Below are 23,162 nucleotides of genomic sequence, written 5' to 3'. Positions count from 1 at the left end.
AGAAGGCTCTCCTAAAAGGGGCAACGCACCGCCATGTATTTGGGGACCGAAAGGTCCGTTGTGGTCGACCCAATTCCTTGTAAATAAACTTCAAGAAAGGGAGAGGTAAATTGGAAATTGTGAAAATGGAGGAGAAGCTGTGCACTAAAAATCTCCCTATACCAATTCACAAACCAATAATACCGAAAAAGTGTTGGACTATACCGGTACTCAATTTAATACATAAAGATCAGAGAATATATAATAGAATCTCATAAATTTTAATACAAAAGGAAAAAAATTACACAAAGACAAGAAAAATTATTAATGCATAAAAACATATCCTATTTAAAAGGCTAGTACACCCCAGATTCTTATGTATGGTTGCTCATGGTGGAGTTCCATTCTAGGGGTACCATTGGGGATTCCTCGACTAGTTTCGTGGAATTTATCCGCTTTATCCGGAGGGAGTCTAAAAAGTTAAATATATATTAGAAATTTCATACCTATTCAAAATTCATGTAATTATACAATCATATGGGTATATACCACAAAAACAAAAATCAACAGAGATATGTAAATATATTTACACAAAAAAGGGGGATTGAAGGAGGGATTTGTTATGAAAAAAAAAAAAAAAAAAAAAAACATATCGAACATACAATTGGGGTCACATCCACTCAATATTTCTCCCACCGGCGGACATGGGGGATATAGTGCACATGATGGAAAAAAAAAAGGGGGGGGGGGGAACTTGTAATCATATTTATAATAATGGGGTAAGATATAGTGGATACAAAAATATGAGAATCAAAAAATAACGTAGATTTAGTATAGATATTACCTGCCAGAGGCTGTGCATCAGTTAAATGACGTTGGCAATAGCATGTTTAACAACTTGAACCAAACGTTATCTATGTGTGTTTAGGCCAACCACGCTCACTAAAGAATGAATAAGGAGGGGAAAAGAGGGGGGGGGGAGGGGGGGGAGGGAAGGAGAAAAAGGGGAAAAGAAAGAGGGGTGAAAGAAAAAAAAAAAACATATCGAACATACAATTGGGGTCACGTCCACTCAAAATTTCTCCCACCGGCGGACATGGGGGATATAGTGCACATGATGGAAACTTTTAGATGTAATGAATGTCCCCGTTGCCCATGGATAAAGGAGGGCAACAAGTTTGTATTACCGAACGGTGAAACATTATATTCACATACTTTTTCTAATTGTAATACCAAAGGTATTATCTACATGACGATTTGCCGATGTGGAGCATTTTACGTCGGCAAAACAATTCGTGAGCTCAGACAGCGTATTGGCGACCATCTATATGATTCAGGTAATGGGAAGCTAACCACGATTGGGAGACACATTGGCCTTTACCATCGGTTCGATACCTCTGTCCAATTTTTTGTATTGGAGGTGGTTCCAAATATGATTACAAGTTCCCCCCCCCCCCCCTTTTTTTTTTTTCCATCATGTGCACTATATCCCCCATGTCCGCCGGTGGGAGAAATATTGAGTGGATGTGACCCCAATTGTATGTTCGATAGGTTTTTTTTTTTTTTTCATAACAAATCCCTCCTTCAATCCCCCTTTTTTGTGTAAATATATTTACATATCTCTGTTGATTTTTGTTTATTTTGTGGTATATACCCATATGATTGTATAATTATATGAATTTTGAATAGGTATGAAATTTCTAATATATATTTAACTTTTAGACTCCCTCCGGATGAAGCGGATAAATTCCACGAAACTAGTCGAGGAATCCCCAATGGTACCCCTAGAATGGAACTCCACCATGAGCAACCATACATAAGAATCTGGGGTGTACTAGCCTTTTAAATAGGATATGTTTTTATGCATTAATAATTTTTCTTGTCTTTGTGTAATTTTTTTCCTTTTGTATTAAAATGTATATGATTCTATTATATATTCTCTGATCTTTATGTATTAAATTGAGTACCGGTATAGTCCAACACTTTTTCGGTATTATTGGTTTGTGAATTGGTATAGGGAGATTTTTAGTGCACAGCTTCTCCTCCATTTTCATAATTTCCAATTTACCTCTCCCTTTCTTGAAGTTCATTTACAAGGAATTGGGTCAACCACAACGGACCTTTCGGTCCCCAAATACATGGCGGTGCGTTGCCCCTTTTAGGAGAGCCTTCTCAAAAAGTGGTCGGCTCCTCTGGTCGTGGACCCCCCATTATCCAGATTAAACAAAGTAACCAGAATCCCGGTAGAGGGGACTCCTGCATTTAAGGATCTCACAACGGGAATGCCGAGGCAGTGGCTCGTTCCTTGTTTACGGTTGTGGGGTCAACTGTGCGACCAGTACTGGCATCCGCACTTGTGTCGCAGACACTGAGTGGGCAAAACTGCTGCACCGCAAATTGGGAGAACAGCAGGCTTCTCCTGTCTCCGTGGAACTAGCATACCAACTAGTGCATGGCCTTAAGTAGGTTTGTGACACGGCCCTGGATACCCTCCCCCTGTTATCCAGGGCTTCAGTGTCAGCAGTGGTGCTGAGGTGCCTGATTTGGTTGCAGTGCTGGTCTGCTGACCAGGCATCCAAAAAAGCCCTGACGGATCTTCCCTTCCTTGGCAACCGGCTCTTTGGAGCACATTATTAGGAATGCCACAGATGGTAAGAGCACTCTACTCTCACAGGCCAGGAAGGCTACGGAGCCACTCTTTTTCCGCTCACAAACTGCTTTTTCGTCTGCCCGGAGCTTCGGCTAAACATCCCCAGCCCGACAGGATGACCACGGAAGGGCAAAAATGTCCCTGGAACTACAAGCCTGCGAACAAAAGTGCTATCGCATGAAGGTTTGCCCCCACCCATAACTCGGGTGGGGGGTCACCTTCGGGCATTTGCAGCCCAGTGGTCCTCTCGACTGTCTGACCAATGGGTCTGTGATCTGATTTCCTATGGCAAAAAGTTGGAGAGTGCTGCTCATCCCTAAAACAGACAAAAAAAAAAAAAAAAAGAAAAGGAACGAATTTGCCTACAGTGGGGTTTTTTGGCAGCAAAAAATGAATCTAAGAATATTAAGTAAAAAAAAAATCAATATTCATTAATGCATAAAGACGTATGGCACATGGGTTAAAAAATGAACTCCACTGGACAAATAATTAAAAATAATAAAGAACAACAATAGTGAGAAAGATGTACATATACAGACAAAAATTTCATACAAGCATTGTACAGAATTACAGACAGTGGAAATATGACTCTGACATGTTTCAACCCACTATACGGGTCTTCTTCAGAGGGATGGTCTGCTATGAAAAAAGAATACCATGAGTGTGTACATTGAAAATTACTTCAATACAATGTAGGTACCTAATACCCTAGCATAGTTACCCGGTATTGTACATCAAAAAAGATGGAGAAAACATTCACAGTGGAAATCCTTCTCAAAGATAGACCGCTTGTCTCTCCCCCCATGAGGGGCCTCGACGCTCCCAAATGGTACCGCACACCAGGAAGAAAAGCAAAGGCGGTGTGCAATGGTGCGGCTTACGAGAGATCACACTTTTCACTCCCCTCTAATGAACTTCATAGGAGGGAGTGCGAGCATCAGCAGCCAAAAGGCGGAAAGGTCCTACCTGCAGCGGAATTTCATGCATATGTATGATAGCTTTGCTCGCTCAAGGTTAGATGAGCAGGCAACCAGGCTGCATTACTCAGAAATGCTTGTTCATATTGTATGTGAACATGCCTATAAGTGTTCAGCATGCAGAGAGATCTCAAATAATCCCAGATGCCCAAGGGAGGTATTACTTACCCACAAAGCCTATGCAAGGAAGAAAAAAAAAACACCCCTGTGAAAAAAATGTAAATAACCAACCGAAAAATAGAATGAAATAAAACACCCAAAGTGAAAAAGGGGGGGGGGGGGGGGAAGAAACCATGTGTTGTGTGCCAAGAGTGAAGCAAGTTCTCAGTGAGGACGACATTGGTAAAACAAATAAGTGTGTACTCCAGTATGTGTGATAATGCTGAAGTGTGAAAAGTGTGTACGGGAACACCTTAGGTGAATGGCTGGCTTACGGGACCCAAAAGGGACCACTACATCAGAAGAGGGATCTGCTGGCTCCTGAATCTTCAGGTTATCACGCACAGCTGTGATAAGTGCTCCAACAAGCGTTTTGTCGCGCACGGACCGGACGGGTACTCATCCTCATTGTCCTGGTCAGCCTCATCTGAAACGACAGAGCAGGGGTCACCAGCTCTGCAGGGCCCGAGTCTGCGTCAGAGCTCTCCCCAGGACGGGGGGGGGGGGGGGCAGGGGCCACTTTTTAGCACCTTGCACCGCCTCCATCTTGGCAACAAACAAATTGAGGACCGCCGACAAGGCGTCCAAGGGCACTGCACATTCCGAGGGCGAACAAGTTGCAATTGACTGGACTTCAGGTGAAGAAACACCAGTTTCTGAAGTCATGCTAGCCCTACCCTGTCTGCCACCCGAAGGGGAGGTAGGGCAGTGACAGTCCCACCCTCAGTGCTGCTGACTGAGGGGCTCTTTCCCACAGGACTCACCACCCTGAAAAGGTTCTGCGCTGTCCAGCAAGTAGTGCCTGTGGTCTCTGTTGGCTTCCAGGTGCAGAGGGATCTGCTCTGTGTCAGTGGAAGTTCCTGCTAGTGGCACTGAAACCGCTCTGCAAAGTGCTCAGGCTCAAAGGAAATGGCCGCCCAGCGTCCAGTATAAGGACATAAAACACTGGGAAAATGGCCGCCAGAGCACAGGGACACATACTGCTGCTAGAGAAAGCTGAAAAACGTGTTCAGGCTTCTAGAAAATGGCCACCGAAGCACAGGAGAGCATGCTTTCCCTTGCCCACACATAAGATGGCCACTGATGCTGAAACCATGAGGGACAGAGCTGAACAAATGGCGGTGATCAGCGCTGCAAGGGACACAGGCACAGCCTCACAGGCACCTCCAGGAACATGAGAAACAGGACTCAGGACACAGCCAGCCAGCGCAGCCCCCCCACAGGTTTGAGCCCCTGTACACACACACACACACACACACACACACACAGCTCAGCAGCCACATGCAGCATCCCCCACAGGCAGGTGGAGGGAAGATAGGGACAGAGAGAGAGAAGAGAGAGAGGTGAGGCAGGGAGAGCTGTACTTAGCAGTCCTAAAGAGCTGGGAGACATTCCATTACAGACCCACTCTGATCAGTACAGGGTGGCTTCTGGCCTCGGCACACAGACATCAGCAGTCTGGTCATATGTGCGCCCCGGTGCAAAAAAGCTCACTGACCACCTCTGGAGCTGGGGTTTTGTCGTGGCCAACCCAGCTTTGGTCTGCACACGCTCGATGGCCAGACTGGGGAGACTAAAAGGATGAGGGTATCCAGCCTGTCACCCAGATGGCTGTTGATAGCAGATTACAGGATCTATCATCTTGCGCCAAAATCCAAGCTTCTGCAGAAAAAAGACAGACCGATGGGCCTATCAGGGTTCCTAGGTCCTTCTCCTTCGCTAGGCAAAATAAAACTGAGGCTGCAGTAGCATGCTGAGGGGTTGTTACCTAAGGGACTGCCCCTTGGGCAGAACTAGAAAGTTCTAGGTTTATTATCACATGTTAACATGTAATGCTTAGTCTTCTCCTGAAGGTGGCATAACAACCCAATGGTCGAAAGAGAAGAAGCTGCGTCAGTCGGTGAATATAAGAGAAATAAGTATCTTCCAATATTTGCGAAGATCTACCTGATCCCCAGCCTCCTGCACCTCAACAAAAGGGCCCTGAGGACTAGATGGGAATCTGCTATGTTTAGTCCTACTATGGAGAGACATCATAGCATTAATCTTCTTTCAAATTTTTAAATGGTAGAAGAAAAAAAAAGTGCAAAACAAATGACCTTTTGGAGAAGTTCCTGGTCACATTACCATTTATAGCCTGAAGCATAAAGCAGAGGCTCTATGCCAAAGAATGTACATTGCTAGGCTATAGTTCAGCACCATTAGCTGCTATTAACCCTAGCTACAGCAAAGTATAATGTGCCAAAGGAGTAAGCCTGTGTACACTAACCTGACCAAGCCATCTACCTGCTCTGTACCTCCCACAGCCAGCAGCAGCTTTCACACATACAGCGCTGAGACCAGCTTCCTCCATGTGTGGCCGGCGTCTGACGCCGTTAGCCATGCCCCCCCCCGTGAATTACGCCCCCCTTTCCTTTCAAGGAAGGTGTTTTCCCACGCTAGCAGCGTCCGGTGAACCTGTAAGCATGGGGGGGGGGTTAAATCCTTTGATGATGCGGCCGTGGTCTGCCCTTTATATTTTTCTCCTTTTTTTTCAAAAGAGAGGCAACTGTCTTGGCATGCCCCCCTGAAGGGGAATAAAGCCAATCTGGGGGCACAGGAAGTGACCAGACCCCCATTTTTCTTACCAGAGGATCTGTTCGGGCTGGAGGAGAGGACAGTGAAGGCTTCTGCTGTTTCCAGAGTCAGGACGGTGAGTGCTCAATACAGCCCCCAGTGGTGACACATAGGCATGACAACACTATACATAGAAGGAGAAATTCCTGAGAAAATCCCCCTTACCTTATCCTCGCAGCAGGTTTTTATCAGATAAAGACCCAATCTTCACCCTTCACAGTAGGCTCTGAGACCTTATAGGAATCCTTCAGGAACCGGGAAACTCTCAGGTTACCCCACAATCCTGGACCTGCGACAGCAGCCTGCCAGTAAAACTTTATGGCCTCAATACCAAAAAGTACTGGATCACAGGGCCTAGCTCTCTAATGCACAGGGATAGGGACAATTGTAGACACACAGGTTGAACTGGATGGACTGGTGTCTTTATTCAACCTTACTATGTAACAACAACAAGTTTACAGTAGGCAAGTAACTTTGAAAAGCAATGTGCATCCAATTTAGGACACTACACATTTAACACAAATACAGTATCTCACAAAAATGAGTAGCCCCTCACATTTTTGTCAATATTTTATTATATCTTTTCATGTGACAACACTGAAGAAATTACACTTTGCTAAAATGTAAAGCAGTGAGTGTACAGCTTGCATAACAGTATAAATGTGCTGTCCCCTCAAAATAATTCAACACGCAGCCATTAACCACTTGCTTACTGGGCACTTAAACACCATTCTGCCCAGACCAATTTTCAGCTTTCGGTGCTCTCACAATTTGAATGACAATTACTCAGTCATGCAACACTGTACCCAAATGAATTTTTTGTCCTTTTTTTCCCACAAATAGAGCTTTCTTTTGGTGTTATTTGATCACCTCTGGGGTTTTTATTTTTTGCGCTATAAATGAAAAAAGACCAAAAATTTTGAAAAAAAACGCATATTTCTTTGTTTCTGTGACAGAATTATGCAAATTATTAATTTTTCTTCATAAATTTTGGTCACAATTTATACTGCTACATGTCTTTGGTAAAAATAACCCAAATTTGTGGATATTATTTGGTCTTTGTGAAAGTTAGAGAGTCTACAAACTGTGGTGCGAATCGCACAAAATTGATCACACCTGATGTACTGGTGGCCTATCTCGCTTCTTGTGACCCGAACAAGTCAGGAAAGTACAAATACCCCCCAAATGACCCCTTTTTGGAAAGTAGACATTCCAAGGTATTTAGTAAGAGGCGTAGTGAGCTTTTTGATGTTGTCATTTTTTTCCCACAATTCTTTGCAAAATTAAGATTTTTCATTTTTTTTTCTCCACAAAATTGTCATTGTAATAGGTTATTTCTCTCACGTGGCATGTGTATACCACAAATGACACCCCCCAAAAAATTCTGCTACTCCTCCTGAGTATTACAATACCACATGTGTGTGACTTTTTCACAGCCTGGCCACATAGAGAGGCCCAACATGCAGGTAGCGCCATCATGCGTTCTAGGAACATAAATTACACCTCTAACTTGTTGACTATTTATTACACTTTTGAAGCACCAGGACAATGACACGTGACACTGATGACAGATGGCACTGATACGTGGCACTGATGACAGGTGGCACTGATGACAGATGGCACTAATATGTGGCACTGATGACAGATGGCACTAATATGTGGCACTGATGACGCATGGCACTTATACGTGGCACTGATGACACGTGGCACTAATACGTGGCACTGAAGATACGTGGCACTAATATGTGCCACCGATGACAGATGGCACTAATACGTGGCACTAATATGTGCCACCGATGACAGATGGCACTAATACATGACACCGATGACGCGTGACACTGATGACAGATGGCACTGATAAGTGGCATTGATGACACGCGACACTGACAACAGATGGCATGTGACACTGACAGGTGGCACTGATGACAAATGGCATTGATACGTGGCACTGATGACAGATGGCACTGATACGTGGCACTGATGACAGATGGCACTATGTGGCACTGACGACACGTGGCACTGGGGGCAGGTGGCACTGGGGGCAGGTGGCACTGGGGTGGATGGCACTGGGGGCAGGTGGCACTGGGGTGGATGGCACTGGGGCGGATGGCACTGCTAGGGGAGGATGGCACTGCTAGGGGAGGATGGCACTTTATTTTTTTACTTTTATTTTTTTCACAGGCAGAACGGCTGCCGCTGCAGCCGTTCATCTCTCCCCTCTCGCACTGTCTGTGCGAGGAAGGAGAGCGGCGCTGAGAGATGATCTCATATGTTTACATATGAGATCATCTCCCATTGGACACGCCGATCACGCTGTAAACGGCCGCTGTGATTGGCCGTTTACAGCGATCTGTGTTTGCCTGTCCCCGGGGGACACGGCGAACACAGAACTTCCGCGATGCGCGGCGGCGCGCATTGCGGAAGTAAACATCAGGTCGTCCAGGGACGACTGCCCGGACGAACGCGCCTGCTCTACGGCCGTCATTCGGCTATAGGGCGGGCGCGAGGAGGTTAAAGTCTAAACTGCTGGCAACAAAAGTGAGTACACCCCTAAGTGAAATTTTCCAAATTGGGCCCAAATTGTCAATATTTTGGGAATGGGGTTAACGAGAGCTTCACAGGTTGCCAATGGAGTCCTCTTGCACTCCACCATGACAACATCATGGAGCTGGTGGATGTTAGAGACCTTGTGCTCCCTCCACCTTCCGTTTGAGGATGCCCCACAGATGCTCAATGGGGTTTAAGTCTCGAGACATGCATGGCCAGTCCATCGCCTTTACCTGCAGCTTCTTTAGCAAGGCAGTGGTCGTCCTGGAGGCGTTTGGCATTATTATGTTAGAATATTGCCCTGCAGTCCCGTCTCTGAGGGGAGGGGATCATGCTCTGCTTCAGTATGTCACAGTACATGTTGAAATTAATGGTTTCCTCAATGAACTGTAGCTCTCCAGCACTGGCAGAACTCATGCAGCCACAGACCATGACACACCCACCACCATGATTGACAGTAGGCAAGAAACACTTTTCTTTATACTCCTCACCTGGTTGCCACCACACATGCTTGACACAATCTGAACCAAATAAGTTTATCTTGGTTTCATCAGACCACAGGACATGGTTCCAGTAATACATGTCCTTAGCCTGCTTGTCTTTGTCAAACTTTTTGCAGGCTTTCTTGTGCATCATTTTTAACCACTTCCATACCAGGCACTTAGGCCCCTTACACACTGTCGGACTGTTCAGGTCTGCCTGTCAGTTTTGACGGCGGACCTGAACGAGCACTCCATGCTGGTCTATGGAGCGATGGATTTCAGCGGTGACATGTCCGCTGACATCCGTCCCGGTCCGATCTGCCAATAGCAAAAGGATAGCCCTACGTCCGGATTCATCGCTGGCAGATCGGACTGGGTGAGATCTGATGAAAAACGGACATGCTGTCCGTTTTCATTCAATCTCTCCATAGAATCCAGTGGCACTCGACAAGCCCCTCACCGCTCAGTGAGCAGAGAGGGACCTGTCATCTGCTGGCTCACCGGAGATCAGGTCCCAGGTCAGCTGAGCTGGTGGAACACAGGCGGACTCCACGTAAGTGGATCCGCCTTGTCTAAATGAGGCCTTAGACATCTACCTGCCCAAGCCAATTTTCAGCCCTGCAGCAATTTACCGTAAATGACAATTGCGCGGTCATACAACACTTTACCCAAACAAATTTCTTATCATTTTGTTCCCACAAATAGAGCTTTATTTTGGTGGCAGTTGATCACCTCTGCAGTTTGTATTTTTTACGCAAATTAAAAATGACCGAAAATTTTGAAAAAAAAACACAAGTTTTTCTTTGTTTCTGTTAAATTTTTTTGTAAATAAGTACGTTTTCTTCTTCAATGATGGCCACTGATATGACTACACTGATATGGTGGCACTGATGGGCACTGGTGAGGTGGCACCAACGGGCACCGATAGGCGGCACTGATGGGCACTCACGGGTGGAACTGATGGGCACTGATGGGCATGGATGAACACTGATAGGTGGCACTGATGAACATGGATGGGTGGCACTGATGACACAGATTGGTGGCATTGCTGGGCATCATGCTATATAATTATGCCAGTCAGTGCCCATTTGTGGGCAATGATTGGCACAGATTGGGCATAATTTGCACATGTGGATGGCCATGGGGTACATAACTGGCCATCCACATGTTGCCGCCTTCCCTGGTGGTCCTGGCGGTTCTCCTGGTGGATCTAGTGTTGGCATCCGAGTGGGGGGCTGCACTAATAATAAGTGCAGACCTCCCCTGTCAGGAGAGCCACCGATCGGCTCTCCTCTAGACATGTGCGATTTGTTTCGTACGAATCGAAAATTTGTACGAATTTCCAGAAAATCGTAGATTCATACGAATCCGAAATACAAATTTTTATGCTTCCGAAATTTCGTTAACGAATTTCGGATCCAAATTAACAGAAACATGACTGGTGTTTTGTTCACCAATCAGAGGAAGTCAGTACAGCACAGGGATGGTGGGAGCCCCTCATAATGATAAATTCATCATAACAAACTTTTATTTTAACAACAAGTTTACGAATCTAACGAAAACTCATATTTCGTACTAATCCGAATTAAATTTAGTACACAAATTATGTTTTTTTTTTGACGTGAGTGAGGAAAAGCCGATCAATGGCTTTTCCTGTTGACATCATGATCAGCCGTGATTGGACCCGGCTGATCAGGTGGCAAAGGGCCTACGTCAAAGGCTCTTTACCAAGATCGGCGGAGCGGTGTGTCAGACTGGATGTCATATGATGCCCAGTCAGGATAACTGAACCACCGCCCAGCCGTCATTTTGCTATAGGCCGCTCGCCCTCTGTTTGTGGCCAGGCTGTGGAAGTCTCACACATGTGGTATCACCGTACTCAGCAGGAGTAGGAGAATCTATTTTGGGGTGTCATTTTTGGTATGTACATGCTATTTGTTAGAAATATTGTATAAATGGACAACTTTGAGTTAACAAAAAAAATGTGCTTTAACCACTTCCCGCCTGCCAGCTGTCAAATGACTTTCTTGACTTTGTGTGGGGATATCTGAATGATGCCTGCAGCTACAGGCAGCATTCAGATGTCATCTTTTTCAGCTGGCAATTCCCTACACCATAAGAATGATCATAGTGGCTGTTCCGCTGCTTGATCATTCTTACGGGAGGCGGGAGGGGACATCCCCCCCCCTCCTGCCGCCCTCCAGTGTTTCTACCGCCTCACTGCTACGATCGAAGCCAGGATCGTTTTTTTTTTATTTCAGGCTTTCCAGCCTAGAGGTGAGATGTGGGTTCTTATTGACCCCATATCTCACGTAAAGAGGACCTGTCATGCCATATTCCTATTACAAGGGATGTTTACATTCCTATGGGGATTTTTAAGTAGTTAAGTTTGGCGCCATTCCACGAGCGTGTGCAATTTTGAAGGGTGACATGTTAGGTATCTTTTATTTTAAAAAAAGCCTTTTTTTCTTTTATAGCGCAAAAAAGAAAAAAACCCAATGGTGATTAAATACCAACAAAAGAAAGCCTGATTTGTGTGTAAAAAAACAATCATATGGGTACAGTGTTGTATGACTGAGTAATTATCATTCAAAATGTGAGCACTGAAGACTGAAAATTGGTCTGGTTATTAAGGGGGTTTAAGTGCCCAGTGGTCAAAAAAGGCTTCCTTCTAGGACAACAGCCATGCAGACCAATTTGATGCAGTGTAAGGTGTGAGCACTGACAGGCAAACCCCCCACCCTTTCAACCTCTGCAGCAATTCTGGCAGCACTCATACGTCTATTTCCCAAAGACAACCTCTGGATTTTACACTGAGCACGTGCACTCAACTTCTTCGGTCGATCATGGCGAGGCCTGTTCTGAGCGATACCTGTTAAACCACTGTATGGTCTTGGCCACCTTAATGCAGCTCAGTTTCAGGGTCTTGGCAATCATCTCATGTCCTGGGCCATCTTTATGTAGCGCACAAATTAATTTTTTTTCCAGTGTTTTGCCATGAGGTGCTATTTTGAACTTCCAGTGATCAGTATGAGAGAGAGTGAGAGCGATACACCAAACCTAACACACCTGCTCCCCATTCACACTGCCCAATTTGGACATTTTCACTTAGGGGTGTACTCACTTTTGTTGCCAGTGGTTAAGACATTAATGGCTGTATGTTGATTTATTTTGAGGGGACAGGAAATTTGCACTGTTATACAAGCTGTACACTCACTACTTTACATTGTAGCAAAGTGTAATTTCTTCAGTGTTGTTACATGAAAGTATATAATAAAATATTTACAAAAATGTGAGGGTGTACTCACTTTTGTGAGATACTGTATATATAAAAAGTGTAAGGATAGGAAGAGTCACCCTTTAAGTTTATACTCTTCTTATTACATTTAGACTCTGCTTGAACAGATATATACTGAAGGTTAGTGAAACTGCTTCCCACACCATGCTTTGCAAGTTTCTTCTGAAGTCTGCAAGAAGCAGGATGCGCCTGTGCTCACAGCTGACATTTGGGTTTTGCATACTTGCAAAACATGATAAGAGCTTAAGGTTATAAAAACATATTTTTATACATGTTCCATAGAAATTATTTCTAGCAGAAATCACCTAAACATTTTGCTTATTGTATGACAAACATAGATGTGGATGTATACGATTGGTTGTGTTTTTTGTCATTTGATTGGTTGACTAAAGGGCCTTTCCCCCTTGTGTCTTGTGTATTCTCTAAGTGCATATATTCAATGTTCACGGAATAAAGAATGGTACTCTTGATAATCCATTCATTGTGCATGGTTGCCTTAACTACCCGACCGGTCAGAGTGTCTTTCCAATTACCACTAGAGTCCAGCTCGAGCAGAACTAGAGGGGCGCACCTTACAAAAAGCAAACTTTCTATTGCTGAGCATACAACATGCAATCTGGTTGTCCAATCTGCACAGCCCAACAGGTTCATACAGCATAGAATATAGAATAACCTATTACACTAATCAGGAAAGACAGAGAACTGCATAGTAATGGTTGCATCTATATGAAACTGTCCCATCTGCACAATTATACAGTGTATGGCCAACTTAGTTAGAACCAGACAATCAAAGTAGTACCATAAGGTATGCCCTTAGGGCAGGGGTCTCAAACCGGCGTCTCTCCAGCTGTTGCGAAACTACAAGTCCCATCATGCCTCTGCCTGTGGGAGCCATGCTTGTAGCTGTCAGCCTTGGAATGCCTCAGGGGACTTGTAGTTTTGCAACAGTTGGAGGGCCACTGGTTTGAGACCCCTGCCTTAGGGTTTAATGTGTCTAGTAAATAAATCCAATCTAATTCCCCCTGGAATTAAACTTGGCTATAAACCTAGCCAAATCCCCCCCCCCCCCCACCTTCAGCAGGGTCCAGTTTGTGAAAGCATGGTTACAAGCCCACTTCACATCCATCCGATGGGGTCCGGTCCCCTATGGTTCTGCAGAGACAACTGATCAGGAAGCTGCATGAAGAGCTGGATTGGCCATGGTGCAGCAGATCTTGATAGAAGAATCATCCTGCTGGAGAGAGATGCCTTCTCCACAGAAGGTAAGCCTCTCTCAGCAGAGAGAAGAGGTCCATCAGCCAAGGGCTCTAGCACAAAATGGAGGCTAACTGAAAATAGGACACGTCATATTGGGGGGGGGGGGGGGGGTGTCCTTGCAGCCTTCCTTTGCTTGCCACTTTCCTATGACCTGAAGGTAGCTTCATATAACTCAGTCATAATGATTAAAGTGACTGTGTCCTGAAAAGCTAGTAATATTTTACCTCTTCCAGACAGTTTTAAGAGTTAAACTATAACCTTGTAGGATTCTGCCAGTTCAACTTTTCTTCAATTTCTGAATGAGGTTACGTCCAGGCACTATGTTCTCCACATATAAAGTTAGAGCAAATAAAACATTCCCAGGACCCTTTGGAACTGCATGACTAACAAGGCTCCACAAGGAGCATATACACATCTAAAGTTTCAAACGGGTAAATATAGAAACCTTGAGTTATATTTTGCTTTTTTTGTACACGTCACAGCAAGCATGCACTGTATAAAAATTGTGATTTTAGGGATACTGGCTGAATTATGCACAAGGAGCAACATACCATTTATTATCACAAAGATGCACTTTAAATAAAGGTAACATACCTTTCTAGGTGAACATTTTCTATTGTTGGCCCTCCTCCAGAACGTGATTTTGCAGTGACAGGGTAGGCACCAAAGGCAGCAGCGATGCAACTGCATTCTGCAAATATCCAGGCTACATAAAAACGCATTCGAAAAACGAAGAAGATTGGGACCATGTAAAAAAGGCGAAATAGAAAAGCTTGCTCATAAAACTCATCCTTTTTAACATAATTTAGAGGAAAATAATAGGAGATTATAAGAAACAGAACACCAAATACTGGTGTAGGTCTCAGCCGCGCCATCATGGGCTTCCAGCTCGGGATATCTTGAGCATTAATTTGATGTAGCCAGTCATGGTAAGTTTTGTAGCGATAGAAGGGTCCTGCAAAAAAAAAAAAAAAGAAGATATATGAAAAAGTCATAACTTTTTTTCCAAGGAATTAACAGTATGTGTACCTATAAAATTTGTTTGCAACTGAGAATGTTTGAAAGCTGGCCAAAGATGGATCAAAATTTGTCCGGTTCAGCAGGTATCAGCCAAATCTCAATCCATGTCTGCGTGTCCCTGCTCAACAGAAGTCGATCATTATGTTGAATGGGAATGTTGGAAAACATTTCTTGATCATCAGCTGCAGCCAATTCCAGCTGTCAGAATACATGTATCAGCAGTGAGATTCCTTCATCCACCAGCTCAATAGCTGAACTAAAAGAAAGGTCCATCTATGGCCAGATTTATTCTATAACTGTCATGGTTACAGATATCAGAGGGCACTAGAGGATGAGGAGGTAATTAAATTGGCATGATGGTATTGTAGCACCCTCCTAGGTAGATGCTAGGATACTTAGGCAAGTTTGGTGATAATGTTTGGTTTTTGACAGGCAAATTTAGTTGCCACACTGCACAGTGTGGCTGTATTTATCTGGTAGGCAAAAGCATATTTTGCTCACTGTATCCAGTGAAGCTGTAAGATTCTGGATAGTAGATGTGAAGCTATGCAGATGCCAGCATGAATATAGATACATACCTGGCCTATCCCAGGGGATATGTGTACTGAGGGAGGTCAGCACTGAGGGAACGGGGTACACACAGGGAGACATCTGTACTGTAGGATCTATATTGAGACGGGCTATACTGAGGGGAGTCTGTACGGACGTTGCTATAACACTCCCAGGTTTTCATCACAGGAATAAACTCTCAAACACTGAGCGCAAAAAATCAGAAAAAGAGCTTGCTACTAGCAGTAATGGCTGGGAATGTCTTAGAAAAGTCCTAGCACTAAGCCTGAATGGGATTATGCCATCTCTGGGAGATTTTCAATCACACTTTGGGTGTATAGTACATAGATAGCTTACACCTACAGAAACAGAAAAATCATGGCAGGAAAGAAAAACAAAAAAAAAAAAAACCAACAGTAGCCCATGGAGTCCGCCCATTTTTTTTTTTTCGTTTTTTTTTTTTAACAGGTTATGCATTTTTTTTGTTAACTTTGTGTGTTCGAGTATAGATCTATGTTTGTCCCAAGCATGTTTGAAGCCATTTATTGTTGACTGGCTCACTACCTCTGTTGGAAATCTATTCCAAGCATTAACTATCCTTTCACTAAAATAACACTTTTTAAAGTGGAGTTCCACCCAAAAGTGGACTTCCGCTGATTTGTCTCCTCCCCCCCCCCTCAGGTGCCACATTTGGCACCTGGGGGGGGACCTTGAACAGGTATCATGTTCCCACGTCCGGGCTGCAGCCCATGACATCACCACTCGGCACCCTCCTCCCCCTGCCGTCAGAACAGTAGGAGAGAGGGGCGGAGCCTCACAAATGCGCATTAGGGTTCCCGGCGTGAAGCTGTAAGGCTACACTGCAGAGTTCCCTTACCCGCAATGGTGGCGGCATGTTTCCATCAGCTGTGGTGCTGACATCACTGGACTCCAGGACAGGCAAGTGTCCTATTATTAAAAGCCAGCAGCTGCAGTATGTGTAGCTGCTGGCTTTTCATTTTTGTAGCAGTGGGCAGAACACCGCTTTGAGATTAGTTTTGAAAAATTCCTCTGGTTAGTTTGAGGTCATGTGTTCTTGAGGTGTTCTTGATTTTGGCTTCAGACTGAAAAAACTGCCCTCCTGAATCTTATTGCCCCCCTTGAAGTAAAGTTCCTGAAGTCGCTCTCTATTTTCAAACACACCTGAGAATAAAATGGAGATTGTTTCAATACTTTGTTACACTGTATTTGCACAGCATTCTTACAAAAGCAATTTTTTAGCCAAATTTTTTACTATATTGTGAAAGATAATGTTACGCCAAGTAAATTGATACCCAACATGTCATGCTTCAAAATTGCGCCCTCTTGTGGAATGGCGACAAATTTTAGCACTTAATCACCATAGGCAAGTTTTAACAATTTCTACAGGTTACCGGTTTTTAGTTACAGAGGTCTAATGCTAGAATTATTGCTCTCACTCTAATGATCACAGCGATACTCACATTTGTGGTTTTAAAACTGTTTACATATGTGGGTGCGACTTATGCATGCATTTTCTTCTGGAATGTAAACATCCCTTGTAATAGAAAAAAGCATGACTGAGCCTCCTTAACCACTTACACCCTGGGCACTTAAATCCCCTTCCTAACCAGACCAATTTTCAGCTTTCGGTGCGCTCACATTTTGATTGGCAATTACTCAGTAATGCAACATTTTACCCATATGAAATTTGTCTTTTTCACACAAATAGAGCTTTCTTTTGGTGGCATTTGATCACCTCTTTTTATTTTTTTGCGCTATAAATAATAGAAAAAAAAACATTTTGTAAAAAGATTTGTAAATTAGTCATTTTTCTTCATAAATTTTGGCCACCTGATCTCATTTCTTGAGACCCTAACAAGCCAGAAAAGTAGAAATACCCCCCAAATGACCCCTTTTTAGAAAGCAGGCAGTCCAAGGCATTTAGTAAGAGGCATGGCGAATTTTTTGAAGTTGTAATTTTTTCACCAAATTCTTGGCAATTTTTTTTTTCTAACACAAATTGTCATATTAACAGGTTATTTCTCTCACACAGCATATGTATACCACAAATTACACCCCAAAACACATTCTGCTACTCTTTCTGAGTATGGCGATACCACATGTGTGAGACTTTTGCACAACCTGGCCACATACACCCAACATACAGGGAGCACAACCAGGCGTTATAGGAGCATAAATTACACATCTAATTTCTAGAATACCTCTTATGCCACGTACACGCGATCGGAATTATGGTCGGAAAATGGTCTGATGGTTTTCCTGACAGAATTCCACTCAAGCTGTCTTGCCTACACATGGTCACGCCAAATTCCGACCGCGAGGAATGCGGTAATGTACACCCTTTACGACATGCATGAGCTTTTGCGCGTTGAAATTGCATACACACAATTAGAATTTCCGATTGAAAAATTGAAAACATGCTCTCAAATTTTTGCTGGTGGAATTCGGCCAGCTAAATTCAGATGGAGCGTACACACGGTCACATTTTCCGATGAAAAGCTCTCATCTGTCTTTTTCTGTCAGAAATTCCCATTGTGTGTATGCACCATTACAATTTGAAGGCCCTGGCGCAATAGGACAATGAAAACGCCCAAAAAATTACCTCATTTGGGAAAGAAAAACACCCATCGTATAATCTATGAGGCATTATGAGTCTTTTGAACATGTCTTTTTTCCACAAGTTTTTGTGAAACGTGGAAAGAAAATGAAAACTTTTTTTATTTATTTATATATTTTTTTAAACAAAGCTGTCCTTCTAACACATAGCATGTACATAGCAAAAATGACACCCAAAAATATATTCTGCTACTCCTGAGTATGGCGATACCGTCAGAAACCATGAAACAGACTGAGACAGAAGTACAATCAAATCACACTTATTTATAAAAATAAAAAAGTAAATAGAAAAAAGTGTAGTGCAGTCCAAAGTTTATTAACCAGATCGGGTAATCAGCCAGGCTGGAAGTCAGGGATCCAAGGAGAGCAACCACAAGCAGGATAAGAAGTCAGGTGGGATGTCAGCAAGCCAGTCTTGAAACAAACAGCAGGAGATGGTTCCCGGTGATGTGACCAACGCAAAGGCAAATGGAAAAGTGAGCAGGAAGGCTTTAAATAGGTAGGTCAGACAAGCATCATCGGGAACAGCTGGTAACTGTGGAACGAGAAGAGAGCTGGCAATTAGCCGACAGCTGAGCGGCCAGCCCAGAGGAGGAAGGGCTAAGCCAGCCCTGACAGATACCACATGTGAGACTTACACAGCCTGGCCACAAAGGGCATAAATTTCAAATCTAATTTGACTACCTATTACACTGATGTACGCTGTAGTGCTATGGATGTGGCACAGATGAGCATGGATGAGAACTGATGTGGCATCAAACAACAGGGAGTAACACCTTTATTAATGATCAGGTGCTGGTCCAGTCTGTGATCTGGGTAACTGAAGCAGGAGACAAAATGATTGATCGCACCGCAAGGATAAGGAAAATTGCTTTATTGGTATGAAAACATCCAACATGAAAAACCATTGAGGTTACAGCATCATGACAGCACGGAGGGGAGCATGGTTGACGTGTTTCACAAATTTCTTTGCTTAGTCATAACCCATAAGCACTAATAGTCAAATGCTCTGAATGGTAATAACATAATAACACAGCTGAATGACATGAACATGCTTAATTGGCTCTGCTTCAAACATCACAGAAAAAACACAACAGAGGTAAACAAGTGTATGTGTGTGTATATATATATATATATATATATATATATATATATATATATATATATATATATATATGTGTGTGTGTGTGTGTGTGTTAAGAAAAAAAAAAAAGAGACTATATTGGATAAAGTGCATAACTTGTGTGTCATGAAATCGCTTTCTATCCGTTCCCGGTTCCACTTGAGATATAGATTACACACACACACACACACACACACACACACACACACACACACACACACAGTGGGGGTAATTTACTATAGTGCCAGGAAGTACTGGCCACTATTGCAAATAATAGCGCCCAACAGGTGAATGTGTGAATGGAAAAGAGCACTATTTGCGGTGAACAAATGTTAATAAATCCAACATCAGTGTGGCACGGTGGTGTAGTGGGTAGCACTCTCGCCTAGCAGTAAAAAGGGTCGCTGGTTCGAATACCAACCATGACGCTACCTGCATGGAGTTTGCATGTTCTCCCTGTGCCTATGTGGGTTCCCTCTGGGTACGCAAGTTTCCTCCCACACTCCAAAGACATGCTGGCACTGCACTGTAACCATGATCCATGTACGTGAAAGAAACCTTTTAATGTGAGATGTGCTCTACCTTGTGGGCATTTATTGATGTTTTACTTCTTTTGCTAACAAATGCAGTTATGAATGATTATTACATAGTAATGTCTGCTATTCTATAAAGTTATATGTATTAAACATTTAGGTTACCTATTTGTTGTAAGTTGTTTTTTTCATGTTTTAAATTTTTTAATTTACAGTGGGGCAAAAAAAGTATTTAGTCAGCCACCAATTGTGCAAGTTCTCCCACTTAAAAAGATGAGAGAGGCCTGTAACTGTCATCATAGGTTTACCTCAACTATGAGACACAAAATGTGGAAACATATCCAGACAATCACATTGTCTGATTTTTGAAAGAATATATTTGTAAATTATGATGGAAAATAAGTATTTTGTCAATATCAAATGTTCATCTCAATACTTTTTTATATATCCTTTGTTGGCAATGATAGAGGTCAAACGTTTTCTGTAAGTCTTCACAAAGTTGTCACACACTGTTGCTGGTATGTTGGCCCATTCCTCCATGCAGAGCAGTGATGTTTTGGGGCTGTCGCTGGACAGCATGGACTTTCAACTCCCTCCAAAGGTTTTATATGGGGTTGAGATCTGCAGACTGTCTAGGCCACTCCAGGACCTTGATATGCTTCTTCATTGCCCGGGCGGTGTGTTTGGGATCATTGTCATGCTGAAAGACCCAGCCACCTTTCATCTTCAATGCCCTTGCTGATGGGAGGAGGTTTGCACTCAAAATCTCACGATACATGCCCCCATTCATTCTTTCATGTACACGGATCAGTCGTCCCGTTCCCTTTGCAGAGAAACAGCCCCAAAGCATGTTGCCACCCCCATGCTTTACAGTAGGTATGGTTGCAACTCAGCATTCTATCTCCTCCAAACAGTTGTGTTTCTACCAAACAGTTCTGCTTTGGTTTCATCTGACCATATGACATTCTCTCAATCCTCTACTGGATCATCCAAATGCTTTCTAGCAAACCTCAGATGGGCCCGGGCATGTACTGGCTTAAGCAGGGGGACACGTCTGGCACTGCAGGATCTGAGTCCATGGTGGCGTAGTGTGTTACTGATGGTAGCTTTTGTTACATTGGTCCCAGTTCTCTGCAGGTTATTCACTAGGTCCCCCCGTGTGGTTCTGGGATTTTTTTCTCACCATTTTTGTGATCATTTTGACCCCACGGGGTGAAATCTTGTGTGGAGCCCAAATCGAGGGCGATTATCAGTGGTCTTGTATGTCTTCCATTTTCTAAGTATTGCTCCCACAGTTGATCTTCACACCAAGCTGCTTGCCCATTGCAGATTCAGTCTTCCCAGCCTGGTGCAGGTCTACAATTTTGTTTCTGGTGTCCTTCGACAGCTCTTTGGTCTTCACCATAGTCAAGTTTGGAGTGTGACTGAGGTTGTGGACAGGTGTCCTTTATACTGATAACAAGTTCAAACAGGTGCCATTAACCTCCCTGGCGGTATGATTCAGTTCGGTTTTAGGTGCTGAAAGCGGTACAATTATAAAGAACACTTCCGGTATCTACAGCTACGCCCTCAGATGAAGTCGGAAATGACGAAACTATACCGGAAGTGACAAGTGCGCCTCAATCCCTGCGTTCCAACGATCCGAGGAAATACGGAAGCACATACTTTTAGGTGCACGTTATAAACGGTCGGTTCTCCTCGGACGGATTCAACACAGCGGAATAAGGCACAGTATTTTAAACGCTTAAACAGTTTTTTACTTGGTACGCATATATGGATTTTGCTTTTACATAATAAATATTGTTATACAGTATTATGCTATGTCTGGGCATTTTTGTTTCCTATATGTGAAAGCCGTTTCCCACAAAGGAGATAACTGGTGGTAAAAGGAGAGAGCTGTAATGGCATTCTGAAGGCTTATTGGTTTCATATGTTTGGTGAGTGCATTCCCATAGGGGGTCGTCCTTGGTACCACAAGTGGTGATCTGTATGGTGGAAGCTGGGTTTTAATCACAAACGCAAGTCGACTGAATAAAGCACCCTATCTTCTGAACACTGAACTGAACTCTTACGCATATTCTGAAAAAAAAATGTGCATGCGCTGCTATACATAAAAAGTGGACTTTCTAGTTTTTGTTTCATGTTTTATGTTTGTTTCATGTTTTATGTATTTATGGTACAATTATTTTGCATGGAAATTTGGCGTTTTATTTTTAGTCCTGTAATTCTTAGGAATAACTCTCTTAAATCTCTTCAAACCAGAGTCTAGCGGACATCCCGGGTATGATATAGTTTATAATATAATAAAGAATAATAAAACTTATTCAATAATGTAATCAAATCCTAAAACACTGAAAAAGGGACATGGTTTGGTTGCTATGGGCAATCTCCAAATTCCAGGCAGAAAAAACAGTATTTATAATATAAAAGTGCATGCAGGGCACTGCACAGACCACTAGGGACAAAGGGGGTGTGTAATTTTTAATACAGCACGGTAATCTGTAATATTACAGTGCTGTGTGTGTTTTGTGTCTTTTTACTTTTTTGAATTTGCCTCCGTTCTCCGCTCCCGTGCGCCGTAACGCCGCAGGGAACGGAGCTCGGCGGCATTCGGCACTGTGAATCGAGCGGAGGACAGCTCGATCACACAGCGCGGGGGACATCACTGGATCCAGGGGACAAGGTAACTAACTCTCCCTGTGTCCTCCCCTGCATCCAGTGATGCGATCCCGAGTCTGACTCGGGGTTACCGCTCCTATCAGTAAATTCCTAACCCGAGCCAGACTCGGGATTACCGCTAGGGGGGTTAATACAGGTAATGAGTTGAGGACAGAAGAGCCTCTTTAAATAAGAAGATACAGGTCTGTGAGAGCCAGAAACCGTGCTTGTTTGTAGGTGACCAAATACTTATTTTCCACCATAATTTGCAAATAAATTCTTTCAAAAATCAGACAATGTGATGGTCTGGATTTGTTTCCACATTTTGTCTGTCATAGTTGAGGTATACCTATGATGAAAATTGCAGCCCTCCCTCATCTTTTTAAGTGGGACAAATTGCACAATTGGTGGCTGACTAAATACTTTTTTGTCCCACTGTAGTTCGCTACAAAGCGGTAATCCAACTACACTATTATACAGGTCTCGTACTTAGCACAATGTATTAGTGGTCTGATCAGATGTCCCCACAACACTCGCGGTATGAGTTCAAATACCAGCTAACCTACCATCTACCAGCTGTGGCACAATCATACATAGAAAATACATTTACTAGTGTTTGATGTTTTTTCACCCCGAGCTGTCTCTCCTGCCGCTGCCATCTTCTCCTGCTGCTGTGT

General features: G+C 43.5%; 1 protein-coding gene across 1 annotated transcript in view; it reads right to left on the bottom strand.

Annotated features, from left to right (window-relative positions):
- LOC143957012 (membrane-bound acylglycerophosphatidylinositol O-acyltransferase mboat7-like) overlaps positions 1 to 23,162 on the bottom strand; it is a 286,357-nt gene that overhangs the window by 205,608 nt on the left and 57,587 nt on the right. The window contains exon 3 of the mRNA XM_077467160.1: positions 14,560 to 14,920. Coding sequence (XP_077323286.1) covers positions 14,560 to 14,920 — 361 coding nt within the window. The remainder of the gene's footprint in view (positions 1 to 14,559; positions 14,921 to 23,162) is intronic.

Source organism: Lithobates pipiens, unplaced genomic scaffold (genome assembly GCF_037356315.1).
Source record: "Lithobates pipiens isolate NorthernLeopardFrog02 unplaced genomic scaffold, aLitPip1_a1.2 Scaffold_48, whole genome shotgun sequence".
Taxonomy (NCBI): Eukaryota; Metazoa; Chordata; class Amphibia; order Anura; family Ranidae; genus Lithobates; species Lithobates pipiens.
The sequence above is the reverse complement of the archived record's forward strand: the minus strand, read 5'-3'. Positions and strand labels throughout refer to the sequence as shown.